The 18,140-nt window shown below is 47.6% G+C and overlaps 1 protein-coding gene across 4 annotated transcripts in view; it reads left to right on the top strand.

Annotated features, from left to right (window-relative positions):
* DMRT1 (doublesex and mab-3 related transcription factor 1) overlaps positions 1-12,026 on the top strand; it is a 103,180-nt gene extending 91,154 nt beyond the window's left edge. For 2 of the 4 annotated variants that reach the window (XM_084771734.1, XM_084771733.1), the window contains exons 5-6: positions 3,854-3,934; positions 10,899-12,026. In XM_084771734.1, coding sequence (XP_084627860.1) covers positions 3,854-3,934; positions 10,899-11,080 — 263 coding nt within the window. In that variant the 3' untranslated portion in view covers positions 11,081-12,026. The remainder of the gene's footprint in view (positions 1-3,853; positions 3,935-10,898) is intronic. The other 2 variants (XM_084771736.1, XM_084771735.1) reach the window with 1 other exon arrangement.
* The last annotated feature ends 6,114 nt before the right edge of the window (positions 12,027-18,140 follow it).

The raw sequence follows: 18,140 nt of genomic DNA, 5'->3' as shown, positions 1-18,140 counted from the left end.
GTCACAAGATGGGGTATAGGTGAGCTAGTTTTTAAACTCTATTTGAGGTTCCTTAATGCCGCTACCTCCCTTCCAGCATCCCCTCCCCCTGAGCCACCCCCCCCCCACGTAGAAAGTTAGAAGGGACAGGGGTATAGACCTCTTTAGTCTTAGGTCCAGCTGGTTAGGGTCATTGGGTTCTTTGGGGGACCTGACCTGACACCAACCTGTCAGGACATCCAGCGGAACCAGCAGCCGCCTTTTTCTCTCTGTCTCCTTGAAGCCCGTTCCTCTCCCTCAGCTCTGGTATTTACGCTCTCCCAGAGCCCTCAGAATTCCACTAACTCCTGCTGGCAAAGACCACGCCCCTTCCAGCTGCACAAGGCTGTTACCAGCTGTCACAGACTGCGCCCTGCTCGAGGCGATGGCCAGCTGTGGACAAACTGAAGCAGCCCAACAGCCCACACTTGGGATTAAAACAAAAACATGCTTACATAACATAAGTGAGTCTTAAAAGAAAGCAAGACTTGCACTACAATGGGGCAAGTCCCAAGCAGTGTGGAGGGAGGTCTGTGCTGGGGGTGGGGTGAGAGAAACGATAACCTTGTGGCTGGAGGACCGGGGACAGGACATGGCGTCCTCCTGCATGTGGAGAAGGAAGAGATGGAGTGTTGACGAGCAGCAGATCCTGAGTGGGCTCCAGGGGGCTTTTCTAGGCATCAAGCGGTTCCAGTTGCCTGTGCTTTGGGGGGAGAGTGTGAAATGAGGGTGACCCCAGTTGAACTGGGGGATAATGAAAAGAGGCAGGAGAAAGGGTCAGGGGTGGGGAAGTAGGAAGAAATCGGGGAAAGAAGAGAAACCGGAAGATTGAAACCCCATCCTTAACTACACGCAGCTGTCAATATGACACGAAAGCAGACTGCTGCATAGGACCAGGGAGGAGGAGTAAGACAGGGCAGTGGGGGTGTGACTCCGAGAAGCATAGACATGTGGGTGTAAGTGGTAAAGGCAATGCCATGTTCTGTACAAGGAGCACATGTGTAAAGTAAAACCACACGACAGTGCTTTTAAAATTAAGTAAGTTATTACATGATCATCATTTATACTTATGCCCCAAAGAATGGGAAGCGGGCTGGAGAGATGGCTCAGAGGTTAAGAGCACCGGCTGCTCTTCCAAAGGTCCTGAGTTCAATTCCCAGCAACCACATGGCTTACAACCATCTATAAGATATGATACCTTCTTCTGGCATACATGTAGGCATAACACTGTATACATAATAACTGAATAAATAAATAAGTAAATAAACCTTTAAAGAAAACACAGAAAAAGAAAAAGAATAGGAAACAGAGCCGTGGGCTATTTGTGAATGCCTGTTTACAGCTTTATTCACAACAGCCCAACAGTAGACACAACCCAGATGGTCATTGGTGCACGACTGTAAACAGAACACTAAGCAGTGGGATATGACTCACCGCTTAATAGGAATGAAGCTGGGACACATGCTCTAACATGGATGAGCCAGGAGGACACCATGCTAAGTGAAAGAAGCTCAATATAAAAGACAGATACCATATGATTCCTTTTACATGGATGCCTGAAGTGGCCAGAATCCCAGGGACCGGAAAGTACAGTGGAGATGGAGATGACTTGGCTGAGAGAGAGGAGAAGGTGAGCTCTTTGCTTAATGAGCACAGAGTTTTGTTTATAAGAAGGTTAAAAAGTTCCGGAGATGGATGGTGGTAGACACAGTGAGCGCACTCTCTGCCTCTGAGCACTTAAAAGAAGAGTTTTGTGTCTGTTTTAACCCCAATTTAAACAAAAGCAGTAAGACCCAAAGGATGCAGAAAACCAAATCCCTAGGGAGAATGCAGTTTGCTGACCCAGGGAAGGAAAAGTGAAACGATAATGGGTCTCACTGTGGCTAAGTCTCTGTTCACCTTAGTTTTCCTTTTTGAGGTCAGAGCAAAGCTCCATGGGCCCAGCACTAGGAGGCCCTGGCTGGGGGCTTCTTGCCCAATCACTATCCCACTGTGCTCTGAGAAGGCCCTAAGGAAAGTCCGTGCTTAAGCTTGGCTTCAGATAGGCAGGAAAAGTAAGCTTTGCGTTGTCAGTGCCGACCAGTGATGGAACCCTGGGGACGGCAGTGGATTCCAGTACCCTGGGCAACAACTGAGCCACTCCCAGCCATCCTCGAACACACACCAGAATCCCTGTGCCAGAGCCTGAGCATGTGCCGGCCTCTCCTAAAACAGTCCAGAAAAACACCATAGGCAACGAGCTGCAGTTATGAAGTAGCAACGAAAATAATTTTATGGTGCGGGGCAGGGGACGGGGCAGGGTGGGTCACCACAACATGAGGAACTGTGGTAAAGGCTCACAACATTAGGAAGGTTGAGACCCAGTTACTTAGAGTGTTTTCTCAAGGGCAGTTCACTTCCAGAGGAAAAAGCTGACCATGAGGCCAGCCTGGGCTAAGCAAAAGCCAAGGTCATTTAGGGCTCTGGATTAGAAGACAAGGCTTAAGTCACTGTCCCCTTCACCCCTGCGTGCTATTGACAGTCCTGACAGTCCTCTGTTTTAGGATTAACAAAGTGCCCAGCAAAGGTGGGATTTCCAGCATGCCCCACCTTTTAGCACTGAATCACACATGACCCCTTTGCAGTTCTATACTAAGATTGTCTCCTACTGTAAAGTGCGTGTGTGTGCATGTACGTGTGGGCTCGTGCATGCGCGTGCACACATGTGCACAGAAGAGGACATTGGATCCCCTGGAGCTGGAGTTATGAGCAGTTGTGAGCCCATTCAGTGTGGATACTGAGAAGAGAACACTTTAGCTAATAACTTCTTAGAGTGGCAGCTGGGAAAACCTGCTCAGGGCAGATTGCTTTCACATGTGACAGACAACTTCCTAAACCAAAATCGTAGCCCATCCCCTAACCCCTCCTAGCCCTCCCATCCCCCCTCCCCCCTTTCTGGCTCTTACTAGCCATGGTTAGTTAGAATTCACCAGGAATTCTAAGGCTGGCCTGACTCGTGGAGATCCACCTGCCTTTGTCTCCTGAGTGCTAAAGGCATGCCCTACCGTGTTAGGCAAGTGGCCCGTAGAGCTCCTTTGCTCAAGTTGATCATAATGCAATGATAGTCATAGCTCTAACTGTTTTCAAATGCAACCCCAGCCATGGCACCTTTATGTGGACCTAAGCCCTTGTTTGTATTGCGGAGTTCCCAAGGATTGCCACTCACCTCTGCCACCCACACTAAGAGCCTCACTCTAAAGTCTTTGCCGAGAGACTTAACGCCACTGCAAATACAGACAAAGATAAATAAAAGACACTTGCACTTAAAATTCTTAAAACCAGTGTTAGATTTGAGGCCCCTTTCTGCCGGTGTGTGACTTCGCGATGCTTTGTGGTTGTGTTATGTCCCCACACCGCCCTCTGTACGTGTGCATCCAGTCTTGGATTACTCTGCTCTCTCAGATACTCTTAGTAACCCCGGGCTTTGTCCCTCCCCTTGTAATGCGCCTTTCTAGTTCTGCCATGAGGTGTTGCCATGGCCCTCTGCCCTAACCATTCAGCCAAGTCTTCCTGTAGGTTGGCCCAGCTTCAGAAACTGTTATATGTAATTGAAGTCCAACACACAATGCTGTAAAAAGCACAAACAGTAGGCTCGGGTGTCAGTTTGGAATCCATGCTAACTCGACGTCTTTCTGTTATGTTAAAATCAAAGCCACTTTTCTCTGAACGTTACACACGAGACAGACTTGCCTGAGAAGTTTGGGGGGGAAATTTGAGCTGTGATGTCGGCAAGACTTATTTTTCTTTCCAAACCACTGCTAAATAAGAATCCATTAACTTCTTGGTTCTGCTTTAGACGTGGACTCCAAGTTCTGTGGAGAAGACTTCCGCCTTGTGCCTGAAGAGAGAAGAGGAGTAATGAATAACATCCCTTTAGGTACCTGAAAGTTTACAGCAGATTCTGTCTTAGAGCATCACTGTCAGATGAATGGCTACAGGAATCGCTCCATGTTCTCAAGGTCTGGTTGTAGGTTATGAAATCAGATGTTCAGGTCCGTCCCATAAAATGATGTCCTAAGCCAGGTATGGTGGTGCACTCCTGTAATCCCAGGTGAGCTCAGGGTCATCAGAGCAAGCCAGCATGAGCTGTGTGATGCTATCCCTCAAGCAGTTTTAGAAATGAATAAAATGGTTATCTTAGTTGCCCAGAATGTAAATACATGCACCATATGCTTTAAATCATCTTGGTTACCCATAATATTTAATCTGAGCCCAGCAGTGGTGGTGCACACCTTTGATCTCAACACTCAGGAGGCAGACAGAGGCAAGCAGATTTTTTTGAGTTTGAGGCCAGCCTGGTCTACAGAGTGAGTTCTGGGATAGCCAGGGCTACACAGAGAAACCCTGTCTCAAACAAACAAAACGTAAAAATATCTAATCTGTACTGTTTAAGTAGATGTTATTATTTAGGGGATAAATAAGGGGGAAATCTTCTTGTTCAGTACACACAGATGATTATGACTCTGGCATTGGTTATCAGGTTGGTTGGATCTGCACATGCAGACCTTTAGATATGAGGCTTGCCTGTCTTGTGTGCCTTTTATGATTGAGGGAAAAACTGAACCAGAAAGTGCTTTGGTGGCGTCAGTGTCCGGTGGCAGAGCTCATAGTTTGATGCCCAGTGCAAGGGTGATATGGGGCAGGCAGTGAAAGATGGTGAGCCTTTATTAGGGCAGAGCTACAGTGTTGAACAATTTGTCCACTCACAGGCTTGGAGACTCGGTGATCATAGTGACCCACAAAGCAAGTAATGCCATGCTATGGTCCTTCCTGGGCCTTAGATTATATTGGCTGGTTTTATGCATGAACTTGACACAAGCTAGAGCTATATGAGAGGTAGGAGCCTCAGTTGAGAGAAAGGCCTCCATGAGATCCAGCTGTAAGGCATTTATTTCAATTAGTAATCAATAGGATAGGGCCCAGCCTATTGTGGGCGGTGCCATCCCCTGGGCTGGTGGTCCTGGGTTCTGTAATAAAGCAGGCTAAACAAGCCGTGGGGAAGGAATCTAGTAAGCTGTACCCCTTCATGGCCTCCATATCAGCTCCTGCCTCCAGGTTGCTAACCTGTTTGAGTTCTTGTCCTGACTTCTTTTTGGTGACAAACAGCAATGTGGAAGTGTAAACAGAATAAGCCCTTTCCTCCCCAGCTTGCATGTTGGTCATGGTGTTTCATTGCAGCAATAGGAACCCTAAACTGAGACACAGGTGGCGTAGAATGCTCAGACAACCAATCTCCATTTCTCCTTTAATTTTGTTTTTCTTCGAGATGGGGTCTCTCTGTGTTAGCCTTGGCTGTCCTGGACTCGCTTTGTAGACCAGGCTGGCCTCGAACTCACAGTGGTCAGCCTGCCTCTGCCTCTCTAGTGCTGGGATTAAAGGCGCGTGCCACCGCGCCCAGTTCATTTCTCCTTTTAAATAAGAACAGAAAACACATTATTGTGTGTTTGCTGTGTGTGTTGGGGAGAGGGGCACACAGTGCCATGGTGTATTTATGGAGTTCAGAGGACAGGTGTGGGAGTTGTTTCTCTCCTCCACTTTTATATGAGTTCTGCTTATTAAACTCAGGCTGACCATACAGGGAGGGGCAGGGCCTTGACCTGCTGAGCCATCTCAAAACTCTCTTTTTAACCTTTTTTTTGGGGGGGGGGGTGGTTCTGTGTTGAAACAGGAAAGGATTCTTCCCTTCGTGTTTTAGTTGAACTCTAGTTGTGCAGGCGTCTTAGTTTCTGTTGATTGCTTGGGGTAAAATACCTTGACAAAAACAGTTCAGGTTACAGTCAGGAGGAGCTTAGCACATCTGTGTCTGACGTCAAGAAGCAGAAAGCAGTGAATGAATGGAGCTCCCTTGCTTCGCTTTCAGGATCCAGCATCCCAGCTGGGAAATGCGCGGCCACCTACTGTGGGCGGGGCTTCCCACCTCAGCCAATACAACCAAAATAATCCCCCACTGGTTTGCCCAGAGACTAACCTACTTCACACAGCCCCTCCCAGCTGTTCCTGGAGTTCTGTCTTCCAGGTGTCATCAAGATGACAGTCAACACTAGCCCTGACCCCCAACAGCAAGGGAGGTGTATTGTCCACCCCATCCTCCAGCAGCAAAGGGGCCAGTCCCAGCAGGGTAGGGTGGGTAGGTTCTGAGCACAGAAGTGCAGACTCCAACAGTAGTGCTCACCAGTCATATGGCAGAAGGGCATCTGATGGGCCTGCGGGTGTTTTGAGAATGGAAACATCCTATCGTGGTTTTTTGTTTTTGTTTTTTGTGAACGGCGCGTGAATGTTGAAGTTGCGTGGAATGTGGAAGAAAAGAAATCTGGTCACTGTTACATAGACACGTAGTCCCTCATTTGAAACCCCTAATTTCCCAGTGCTGGAAAAGGGTTGGCATAGTCACTTGAGGAGGAGGAGGAGGAGGCGGAAGTGCAGCAAGCTGTGGGTTCCATCCTGAGGAACTCTCTTTTACCATGGCAGGGCACCTGCATGTCAGCACACACTGGCCCCCAGATTCTAGAACTGACAAGTAAGCGGTTTTAAGGAAGGAGCTATCCAGTGTAGTCATTCCCGCTCTTGTCGCTGGCCTTTAATTTCACTTAGGGGGAAAACACACTTAATTGTTTCAAAGATTATTACCTTTTTTTTTTTTTTTTTTTTTTTTTTTAGTAAATTTCTAGTAAATGGGGAGATTAATAATGGGCTATTTTTTTCTCAGCTTGTGGTTTCTAATTACATCAGTTACAGCTCATCCGTCCTCTTAACTAGAGTGCAGGCATGAACTGGAAAAGAATGAGCTAATCCTGACAGATCAGGTGGAAGAAAGCCCTCCATTCAGGCCCTTACCTTTCATCCCTTGTTCTGAGTGCCAAGAATTAGCGCTGTTTGAAAGTACAAACTGATCCTGCCAAGCTCCGGCAGCTGAGATAATCCTAATTATTTTCAATGTTAGTGAGAAGGGTGGCAGCTCCACTCTGGAAGAGCGTTCTATTGTGAAACATTAAATATCTGCTAAGTGGTATTGATTGGACATGATTTTATTTCCAAACACTATGGCTATTGTGAGGCAGAAGAATTTGTTGGTGAAGACATTTTTCGCAGCTTTTCATCAGGTTCCTTCCTCTAAAAGCCGACAACCCAACAAGAGGCTAGCACCTTAGTACCCCTTGGCAGTAGTAGCGCCCAGGTAAAGAGCCCGCAGCCCTAGGGAATATATTTTATTTCCGAAGGGTTTCTTAGTGAGGCTTTGACAGTGTTTAACCTACAGAGGAAAAACCTGTTTTATTCAAGCATGAATACCGAGTGTTTTCTCACATCACTGAGAGAATTATTTGTCCTAGCCGGTCAGCTTCATTCCAACAGATCATTCAAGTTAAAAGTCAGGGGTCTCTGCAATGTCAGAAGACGGAGTGGTTTTGCTTTATTGTTTTTAGGGTTTTCTCCCCTTATTTATCTTTTTTTTTTTTTTTTGCAGTATGTGTTATTTTTTTGAAAAGAATACTTTAGTTAGATAGCATCATCAGAACCATCCTAAGTGTCTTCTCCATGTTGGTAAGAACTGTGCCGTGTAAGATGTGTTAGTTTTTAGCCTTAATTGGTGGCTTGAGGGGAAGCTGGTCCTAGACCTGCAGGTTCATACAAGGGCCAGCCTCGTTGGCTCAGGAACCTGTACTGTGACAGAAGGACAGATGAGAAGGGGCAGGTTTTCCTTTTCCCTCTGCTGCCTCTGCTCTAATTCATTCCTTCTGTTTCGGGGAAGGCCCAGTGCTCACAGAGAGGTAGAACCACTAATGCTTCCTGCCCTTTCTTCCTATGCGGTTGCCCCCTTCGACAAGCACAAGAGCGAAGTGATAACATCATTGGTGAGGATGGTGAGAGCTGAGCATCTCTGGGTCAATTACTCTTTCTTTGGGGTTATTCCCCAGAGTAGAATTACCAGGTCAGAGGGGATGAACAGTTTTACGGCTCTTATCACATGTCACTAGACTGCTGTTCAGAAAGATTGAACCAATTTCTTGTGCTGGCAATGCTGTCTGTTGTGCCCTCAGTGTGGACGGAGGTCACTAGGCGCTAGCCGCATGCTTATCAAATGACACAGACAAGCTTTTTTGACTTGGAATTAGCCCTCTCCAGGGTCCATGAGAGTTTTTGAATGTTTAATTGGTACTTACAACCACAGTTGCTACTCTTGTTTCTAGTAACATTGAGTGAAGTTTGTTTAAGTGGATGGGGTACTCCAAAGGACAATAGTCAAAGGTGGTAATAAAGAAGACTTTGAGCATTTGTCACTAACAACACCAAGTCTACATAGACACTCAGGACTTTCTTGAGGTGGTATCCAGAATGAGTTAAGCAGATTGTGACAATAACTTCAACAACCTCTCATTCAAAGACAGTACTAATCCTTGAACAAATGTAAAGGTAACGTGGCTTTAAGTTTGGAGGAGAGAAACACTTAAAAAATAGATGTACAGATGCTTTTCCAAGCAGATTGAAGTCATTCATTAGCCTTCTCCCTGGAGCCTCAGCAGTTGCAAATCACACAGTTGTCCCAACTCCTTGGAAATAAAGGGCAACTGGGAGCAAAAGGGCTTGCTCTCGAGCTCTCTTTTGCAAAAATTTCTTAGTGTTTAATTAGCTGACTGAGAAGGGACAAGGGCATCTCCTTCAGCTTCTCACTGAGGGCCATTGGCAGTTCCACTGGGAGGCCCTTGCACTCCCATAAGCCTCTGCAGGCAGTCTGAGAAGAACTGATTGTTTCTTTGGTCCCTTGATCCCCAACAAGGACTGGGAAGGTTGTGTAGCCAGTTTCTGGGAATGATAATCAAGGAGATGCTGGTGCAGAGGCTTGCCGGGGACATGGGGGCCTCTGTATACCCAGGGGGGCTCAGTTCTCTCAGTGTGTGGCTTGAAAGTGAAGCACTTCAGTACAGTATGTGGCCTCTGGAACATAAGTCAGTAAACGTTCACTTCCTTCCCCATGGTGCGGAGACAGAAAACTCTCCCTAGTTTGGCGTTGGTGTGAGAATGTACAATTGAACAAATAGACTCCAGGCTACTCTTGAGATCTGTGCACTAAGATGATCTCTGAGCAAAAGTCTGCAATCTGTGGACAGCATTTTTTTCATGTATATATTTGATGTGTATGACTTGCAGAGAATTTGAAGTTCATGGAACAACCCAAATTTAATCGGAAGCCATTGTGTACTGCAATAATGTAAAGGCTCTTCCGGCCCCCATTGTAGGGTGTGTGTGTGTGTGTGTGTGTGTGTGTGTGTGTGTGTGTGTGTGTGTGTGTGTGTTTGTTGTTGTTTTTGTTGCATTTATTATTTGCACACCTGCTCTTTAGACTCCTATAAAATATTATTTAATGAAAAAAAACCTGTAAGTTTACAAACTCACATCTTTTTAGATAAGGAAATGTAAACAGACACCTTCAGTACAAAAATGAATTGTCAGAAATTGCCTAAATTGCTCCTCACATTTATACACTGAGTGTTCGGATGGCCTCTGTCCTTGTTGGATGCTGAGGTGTCTGTCACTGTCACACTGGAGCTTTGCGGAGTAATGTGGCTGGGCAGAGTGGTTAAAGGTCCACTGGTGATCACAATTCTCTTCTTTCTGTATGGCGCCACTAGCAACACCAAACATTTCCAAACCCATAACAAGCGTCAACAGTGCTCTCTTGTAAAAAGGTCTCCTTTCAGCATGGTAATATACCTTATTAAATTCCAAACATAATAAGTATTGATGGCAAACACATCAGGACCTGGTTCAGCTTCCACTATGATTTAGTTCTCTACAAATGACTTCAGCACTCGGTTCCCAGTGCATTTTGCTAATTACATCATAGATTTCCCTATTGATGAACACAAGCTGAATTAACACTGGAGCACTAATGTACCCATTCACCATTATTGTCGTACAAGAAGCCGTGGCAGATGCTGGCAGTTAGTTACACAAACATTAGTATTAACGATTGGCCATTTGGAATTGGTGACAAACTACTGCCCGGCAGAATCCTGAGGCCGAAACCAATCAGGAAGTTAATGAGGAGAGAAATTACCACGGCAGCTTCCCCTTAATTACATTCACACTAGGCATGAAGGGAGTTCTGGGGGTGGATCTACACTCTGCTAAGGTTAAGAGGGTCAGGGACCCTTTTGCTTAAATTTTGTATCTACTGTGGCTTCTAAGGTTGCAAAAAAAAAAAAAAGGTGAGCGCATTATTATTTTTGTATTCTTCATATTTAATGTCAGTTTCCCAGTGGAATCTCATGTTTTAGTGTGATACAATTCACTTTATCTTTTTTTTCCATTGGAAAAAAATCCCCTCTGCTTACTACCTTCTACTTCTTTATAATTATGTGTGCTGAACCACCCCTCCCCCCACGTCTGTTGCCCCGTGATAGCTGAGAGAAATAATAAGAAAGTTGACAGGCTGCCCATTTTACCTGGCAGACTTTGCCTTTCCTGGGGTGGAAGTGTATGGGGTGGAGTCCTGCTTAGGGAGCACCCTTCAGGTGGATCACTCTAGGGACGGAATTTCTATTAACATCCTTTACATAAAGGTGGGGGTGGAAAGTCTTCCAAGGTGGGGTGGGGTAGGGTTTTGGTGTTGTTTCCTCATTGAACCATGAATCTGGGCTTGCGCTATCTCGCTTTCCCCTCGGTTAAGCAGATACACTGTAAATATGATTGGTTTTTATTCTAAGGAAGTGCAGGAGGTTTTCTGAGGGGTCCTAAGAGGACTTGCAATGGAAATGGGAGGGCGCCTCTTGTTGGAACCTAATTGGAAACTGTGGATCGCCTAGCCATTTTTAACTTGCTTGCTCTCTCTCCCCACTCCCCAGTGTTCTCGCCGCCCAGCAGTCAGGACTCTGGCTTGGTTTCCCTCTCCAGCAGCTCCCCGATGAGCAACGAGAGCAGCAAGGGAGTTCTGGAATGCGAGTCTGCCTCCTCTGAGCCTAGCAGCTACACTGCCGTCAACCAGGTCCTGGAAGAAGATGACGATGATGACGATGATGACGAGTGAGCCGCCGCCGGCGGGCGGCTCTGACCACAGGGCTATGACAAAGCTTGTCTGTCATCGGCACAGTTTGTTGTTACTTTGTTGTTGTTTGTTCAGAAGTTTGGTTCAAGTTAAGAGTTAGGCTTAAAACACTTCGAACAGTGTAGGATCCCTGAGTACCATCTGCAAGACTTAAGTGCCTGGCTCACAAACTTTAAACAGTAATGAGTCTCTCTTCCCCCACTCCTGTCCCTTCCCCCTCCCTCGCCACTGTTTTTGTTTTGTTTTTAAATGGAGTCTTCCAGAGAAAGGAATTGACTGTGCGCCCAAGTTAGTCACAATTACCAGCTATTTTCGGAGTTAAAATGAACTCTTAGGTGCCTTAGAGTGTTTATAAAGTTTTCAGGATTTTAATATCACCAAGAAAATATAAATTTAATACTTGACCAGTGACAAGAGCAGGCAAAAAATTGTTTTAAAAATCTGCAGAAAGTAAACGGAGACACTGTTTCTGTGTTGCTGTTGGAGATAGCTGTCTACCCACACCCCAAATCCAAACATAACTGAAATACATGGAGGGGAAACTGTTAAAAGGTAACTTAAAAAAAAAAACTAACATGAAGTAACCCAGTGAGGCATCTTCTGGGTGGTTTTCCTAGAATGAGTTTAACATGTACATTTTCTTTACTACATGGGGGAAAATGGATGCAATCTAGATGATTTTGTAACCTTAGGTTGTAATCTGGGTTGAAAATAAGTACATCTTTAAAAGTTACCACTGATGTTTTTCTGTTCATTATTTTGTTTTAAAAAATTGCTTTTGGAGTACTTCCTTATGTTACAGAGCCATCCTGAAATGAAACTAGTCTAAAAAAATTAATTGTGGTGTGTGGTTGCAGCTGTACCTGAAATAAAAACGTTATTGATGACTGCGTTTTCTTGTGTGTATATTTGGGGAGCTGCATTAAGCAGGAAAAAAAAGAAATTACTTGTATTTTTTTCGCTCTGTGCTTTGAAAACATCTATTTGATTTCACCCCCATCTGTTGTAATCAATAACCTGACCATCTTGTTTTTTATTAAATGCACTTACTCTTAATTTCATCCACCAGTGGTTTTAGAGAGAGTAATGTGGAGTTACCTATATAGGTTTGACATTATAAATCACTTCTTGGGGCTGAATCGTATAGCGGTATCGATTGATCCTGATATATCACAGAAATTTACTGTCACTTCTGTTTTCAATTAAAGATACAATCAGTCAGATAATGACTTAATTGGATTTTACAGAAGATTGAGTTTTATTGCCCAGTGCTTTACGAGTTTAGTTAAGGAAGATCATTTTATCACACTTGTCAGGCCGCTGCTACTGCAGCCTGTGCCCTTCTGCAGCTGTAGCTACTGCGACGACGAAGACAGCAGAGCCTAGCGCTGGCAAGGGAAGCCGGCCACTGGCACGCCACCTCGCCACCTCGCCACCGCGAGCGAGCGTTCCCAGTGGAGTTTACCTGTTCCCAATTGAGGGCTGTTGGTAGCCGGCCACGTGGCTCAGGTCCTCATCTTTTTAAGTGTATGTGGCTTGGGAGCGCACTTTAGTCAAGGAGGTTCTGTAGAGTGAAACACCCTCACCTAAAGAGACTAGGCCACAAGCTAGGGGTTAACACCATGGCGGTCCCCATTGGTCCCACGGGGAAATTGCTTGATGCCCATGTATCTGCTCACCATACTCCCAGCGCGCTGCATCCCCAGGAGGACTCCGTCCACACGGGGTCGGGACTAGCCTAGGACCGAGTTTACAAATCCCAGTAGTACCAGTGGGGTGACGACAGCAGGCAACCACGGCGGGCTGCAGGTTGACGGGTCTGCGGAATATCCACGTCAGAGACTTGGGCCTTGTCAGAATAGGACCTCTGCATTTATTCTTGACTACTAAGGAGGCAAGGCAGAACCCGTTCAGACTAAATCTAGCCGGCCACAAGCAGCGGGAATAACCAACACACTCATTAGGTGCCCAGGTTCTAGCAGCAAGGCTACTTTCTCCTGCGTTTCCGCAAGTGTGGTCCATTGTGCAAGAAGCGAGTGCAAGCACGTGCGTGCAAGTGGGGGTGTGTGTGTGCCAGGGTCTTCTCCGGGATGTTCCCGGAGAGTTGTTGCCTTTACTGGGTCTGTAAACCCCGCTTAGTGGAGAGGGGTGATGGGACACTAAGGCAGGCTGATCTTCCTGTAGAGGTGCCAGGCAAGCTCATACCTCAGGGCTAGAACTGAGGGTTAAGGGAGAGCCGATTCTGAGAACGAGGGTCGCACGGGTGTACCTGCCCAGTCGGGTCATTTGTAGGCTGCGAAGCGGAACCCGCCCCCGGCAACCACAACCTGCTGTCCGCGCACTTAGAACGCAGAGTGGGCCCAGTGGCCAGCCTCGCCGGCAGAACGTGGGTTCCCACACTGAGGTTTCCAGGTCGGCTGGAAGATGCTCGCCCACGCGGGAAGCCGGGCGCCTCTGCTGTGCTGACTCGAAGTACCCAGACACTTTCCCATGCTGCGTTTCTGGTGGCATTCCGCTCCTAGTGAAATGTTAAGGGCCGCTAGGCAAGGGCGTGGACACAGCCTGGGTGGAAACATGCTCGGGACACGGGCGAAGACTAGCATCCGCTATTCTTTCACCTAGCCACAGTGAAGTTCCTTCCCGTCTACACTCGGAAACTGCGCACACACTTTCCCTCCCAACCGAACCTCGGCGGAGTAGTCCCCGGGCAGGGGGCGGGGCGAAGGTGGTGGGCGGAGCTAAGGAGTGTACGGGGCAGTGTGCGGGAACGCTCACCGGAAGTCGCCCCTCCAGGCTGCACTGCAGCGGGTACAGGAGACTAGAGTTAGGCCTACAGTGGTTCTGTATGTGTTCCTGGTGGTTTTCGGGTCCCCCGATTAAGAAATCCAGGAGTTAAGCTTGTACCCACTTTTCCAGGGTTCTGGTGGCGCACCTGTTCCTCCTGATTGGCTGCTGGCCCTGGTACTCTACCCGGGAAGTTTCTCTCTGCACTGCCAAGGCCCTACTCTCTGAGCTGTACTCAGCAGAAGGGGGTGGGTGGGTGGAGTTTTCTGGGCGTGGGCGGGAACAATCCTGGAGAAGTCTACCCAGCCCTTAGAGCTCCTAACTTAGGGAAAGGAAATGTTTGGTTTGTCCCTTGAGCGTTACTCAAATTACCAGGCTTGGTTTTCTCAATCTTGGGTTTTTAAATCTCTAAAGAAAAGCTGTTTATTTGAGCTATATTTGAATTATAAAATCGACGTCGATCATTTTACCTACCAGGAAACCCGGTTCTCCCCCTTAACATACACATAAACAAAATGGTTTAAGGACTCTCCTCCCCCCACCCCATCCCGACTAAGGCGGCCTTGGGGCTGGGGTGGTGAGTTCAGCGAGGGTGTGGCCGCCCTTTTGAAGTCCCTTAGAAACCTTCGAGTAAGATTGTGCGGGAGTAACAAACTTCCCAAGAGCTGGAGTCAGTCAGTCTTCAGTTTAGGCTAAGTGTGAGGAATGTGCCTCCAAGGTGCTGCCTGCCGACCTGGAGAGTTCTAGAACCTGAAGGTCAGGGAAGAACTTGCACAGAGCCAGAGGGGTCAGCACCTCTTTCAGAATGAAAAGGCATCTTTTCATTCCAAAGGCATCTACAGCCAGCTCCTACTTCGATATGTCGTCCCCCCCTACCCCCGTGAGCTGGGACCCTTCCTCCGGCTAAAAGCATCCCCAGACCTACTGGATGCCGGTCAGTAGTCCTCAGGATACAATAAAGACCAAGCTTAAGGCTCTCCCCAACCAGTTGGGGGTAAACAAGGACTTTCCTGTCACCTCAAGACCCTAGTCATCCTGCCCCCTACCTTTCTTCATCTTGAAGATGGCTAAATAAAGAGACACTGACTGGGTGAGTGCAGAATAGTTCCTGCTAGGTTTCCGGGTAGGCAGAAGGGTGACTTTTTTTTTTTTTTAAATGTCTGTAAAGGGTCTTTTACAAGCTCCCACCCCCGCACCTGTCAACACCAAAGTCACCGTGTTGGAGGTATAGCCAACAAAATAGGAACTCGCGACTTCCCTCTGCGCGAGAATACAGAAGAACAGATGTCTCCATGTGTCTTAAATCCAAGCACATTATGCGATTGTCCTTTGATTAAATGTTGCTGGGGAGGAGGAGGGAGGGACGCCCCCCCCCCAAGGAAGCTACCAGATTTGGAATCAGGCACCAACACTTTCTCAACAAGAGCACTGGCCTTCGGATCTTCCGAGATTCACGGGAGCAGCCAGAAGGAGCCAGAGGGAGCAAACACGTTGTTTTCCACCTCCTTCAATATTAATACCTGCCATATCCTACCTAGTTAATTGTGGCTTAAAAACGCCACACAGCACTCGGAGGAGCTGGGAGTGGGTGTAGTCTAGTGAGGTTACTTTTGCTTGTAATCCTCCCCCTCCTCTTCCAATTTCTTTGATGATTTTTCCCATAAGTGCATAAGCTGCTGGGACTTAGTAGAAGCAAGGCCGCTCCTCCTAAGTGTGATTCGGACCATATGCTTTCTACATTCATTCCCGCATGGGCTTTTCTTCTCTGAACTAACTGCTAACACGTTATAGTCACCTTGAAATTTCCTCTGCTATTTTCCAATTAAAAGCTTAATAGCCCTGGAAACGGAGTTCATGTGGTGAAGTTTACCATAGCCCCTTGTTCTGAAAGGCTTTCTGCTGGGATCCCATTATGTGCTTGAATAAACCCTTTCTGCAAACAGAAATGGGACTCGGGGTTGTCAGGTGTTGGGTTACAATAGACTTTGAGGCAGGGGACATTTTACCAACATAAATACAAACCTGTCCCTATAGGGAGATGTTGTCAAATACTGGGATATGGAAAACATTCCCAGCAAATATGAGAAAAGGATTACCGCGCTATATCAAACGAGTATTTAGATCTCAGCCCTCGATGTGCACTGGAGTGAAACGGGCCCAGTACCAAATAATACCAGTGTGAGTGGCACTGGGAGAGGGTGGCTAGGTGACCCAGGAAGGAAAGGGGATTGCCTTGAGAACGAAAATGTCCCTCTAAACCCTGGTGCAGAGCGCTGCAGCTTTTCTTTCTTTGGAGAAACTGGTTACTCTTACGTCCCTCATCCGTTTCACTGGCCATTTGCGAGAAATTCTTCGGCTTGGATAAAAGTCCGTGGCCCTTATCTTTCTAAGATACACAGATTTCAGAGCAAAACAGTACTTGGTCTCAAATTCCTGTCACTCACAGTTCATGAGAAGTGAGTCCTGTAGGCATCCATTTTTTTCCCCCTCGTTTCAGGCCCAACGTTCCACGGGTGACCTCTGTCTCTCGTCCCCACACTTTACAAAATTCCTTCCGGTTGTAGTGTTGGGAACTTGTTTTCTCGGCGAAGCGTGGGGGAAAAGGGCAAGAGCCAGGGTCTCCTGCAAGCTTTTGAGATGGCCTGCGGGGTCTGCCTGAGATAGCAGTCGTGTGCAAGCGGTTCCTCCCGGGGGCCCCAGCAGATCAGCCGCGGACAACTTCCAACTCCTCCGCGCATCTGAAGCCGGAGTGGCGAAGGGGGAAAAAGTACGCAGCTATATTTATATTCCCCGTTGAAAGTTCTCTTTCCAAATCACTCTTTCAGGCAGAGAGCCTGCTGATTGAACTCGACGGTGCAGCCCTAGAATGTACAGCAAACCCAAATGGCCAGCGGTGCTCTCTTCCTTGGCTGACTATAGGACCCGGCTCTGGAAAAGCGATCTTCAGAAACGACTATGGCCTCTGAGCAGTTAAGGAGTCAGATACTGTCGTTCTCAGAAGCCGCTAAAAGGTCGTAGATTTCCACGGTCCCCTCCCCACCGAGTTATTAAGCGAGCCTATGTTATGTCTTGATTTTTTTGTTTGGTTGTTTTCTTGGGTGGGTGAAGGCAGCCTTCTATATACGTAGGTAGTGGTTGCCGGAATTGACAAACCAACACTGAAAACAAGCAAAGTTTATGTTGTTAAAAAAAAAGGGGGCGGTTATGCGGTCATGTTATACATGAGAGACTCTCACGCATAGATTATTTTGAGTACGGTAAATCACAACGTCTGTGGGGATTTGAACTGGGCAGTTCCGGACCTTGGCGGGTGATTCGGTGACTGTTGTGGGAACAAATACTAGGAAACTCTGGGGCCACTAACGGGTCTTCTGCCTCTGCACTCTGAAAGTTTAAACAGTGTTTAAGGAAAACATACAAGACACCACTTCCCCGGCCTTCCAAGGCAGAGGATATTGTTTATTTTAAAGACAGAAGAAGGTAAGTAGAAAATTAAAATTACCCTATAAATGAGTTGTTTCCTTGAAGTCTGACAGATTAAAAACAAAAACAAAAACAAAAACAAAACCCATTTTCTTCTGCAGCAACGAAAGAGAAGCTAGACTGCAAAATGAAGCAAAGAAGAGTCCTCTAAATTCCCGAATCGCCACCACCCTTCTCACTCCTGGTTCCTCTTGCCACGTGGCGACAGCCTGGCTCTTGAAACCTTGTCCACCGGGGCCGGCCGACCTGCGGTGTAACTTCAATTTTCTCGCAAGCTCTGAATTGCCGAGGCCAAGTGTGGGAATAAAAGCGGTCTAGGGCTCCCTGCTTCTAGACCAGGCCTGTAGCGACGTGAGAGGGTAGGGGAGAGGCCTGCGGGCTCGCTTACAAGCACCCACCCCCTCCCCATCGTCCTCCCCACCCCCCGCCCCTCCATCCGTCCCGTTCTTCCAGAGTACTGCAGCGGCGCAGTCCATCCCGCCTCAGGAAGGGGTAACGGAGGGCTTGGAAGAGGGGGCTGTGAGCTGAGCGCCCCCGCCAGAAAGACCAAGCTGCAGGTGGCGAGGAAGGTGAGGTGCAGGAACCCGAGGGGTGCCAAGGAGGAGGAAAGCGTGTAGGGAGTGCAAGGGGGCTGGGACCCCAGGGGTGGGGGTGGGGTGGCGGGGGGGAAAGAGGGAGGGACTGGGGGGGGGTGGCGGAGGAGGTCCTGGGTCCAGCCTGAGAGGAAGGAAACAGCAGAGGAGCTGGCTCAGACCTTAATCGGAGCTCTCCTCGG

Source organism: Acomys minous (assembly GCF_964271855.1).
Source record: "Acomys minous genome assembly, chromosome: 2".
NCBI classification, from domain to species: Eukaryota; Metazoa; Chordata; class Mammalia; order Rodentia; family Muridae; genus Acomys; species Acomys minous.
Note: the sequence above shows the minus strand (reverse complement) of the source record. Positions and strands in the feature narration are given on the sequence as shown.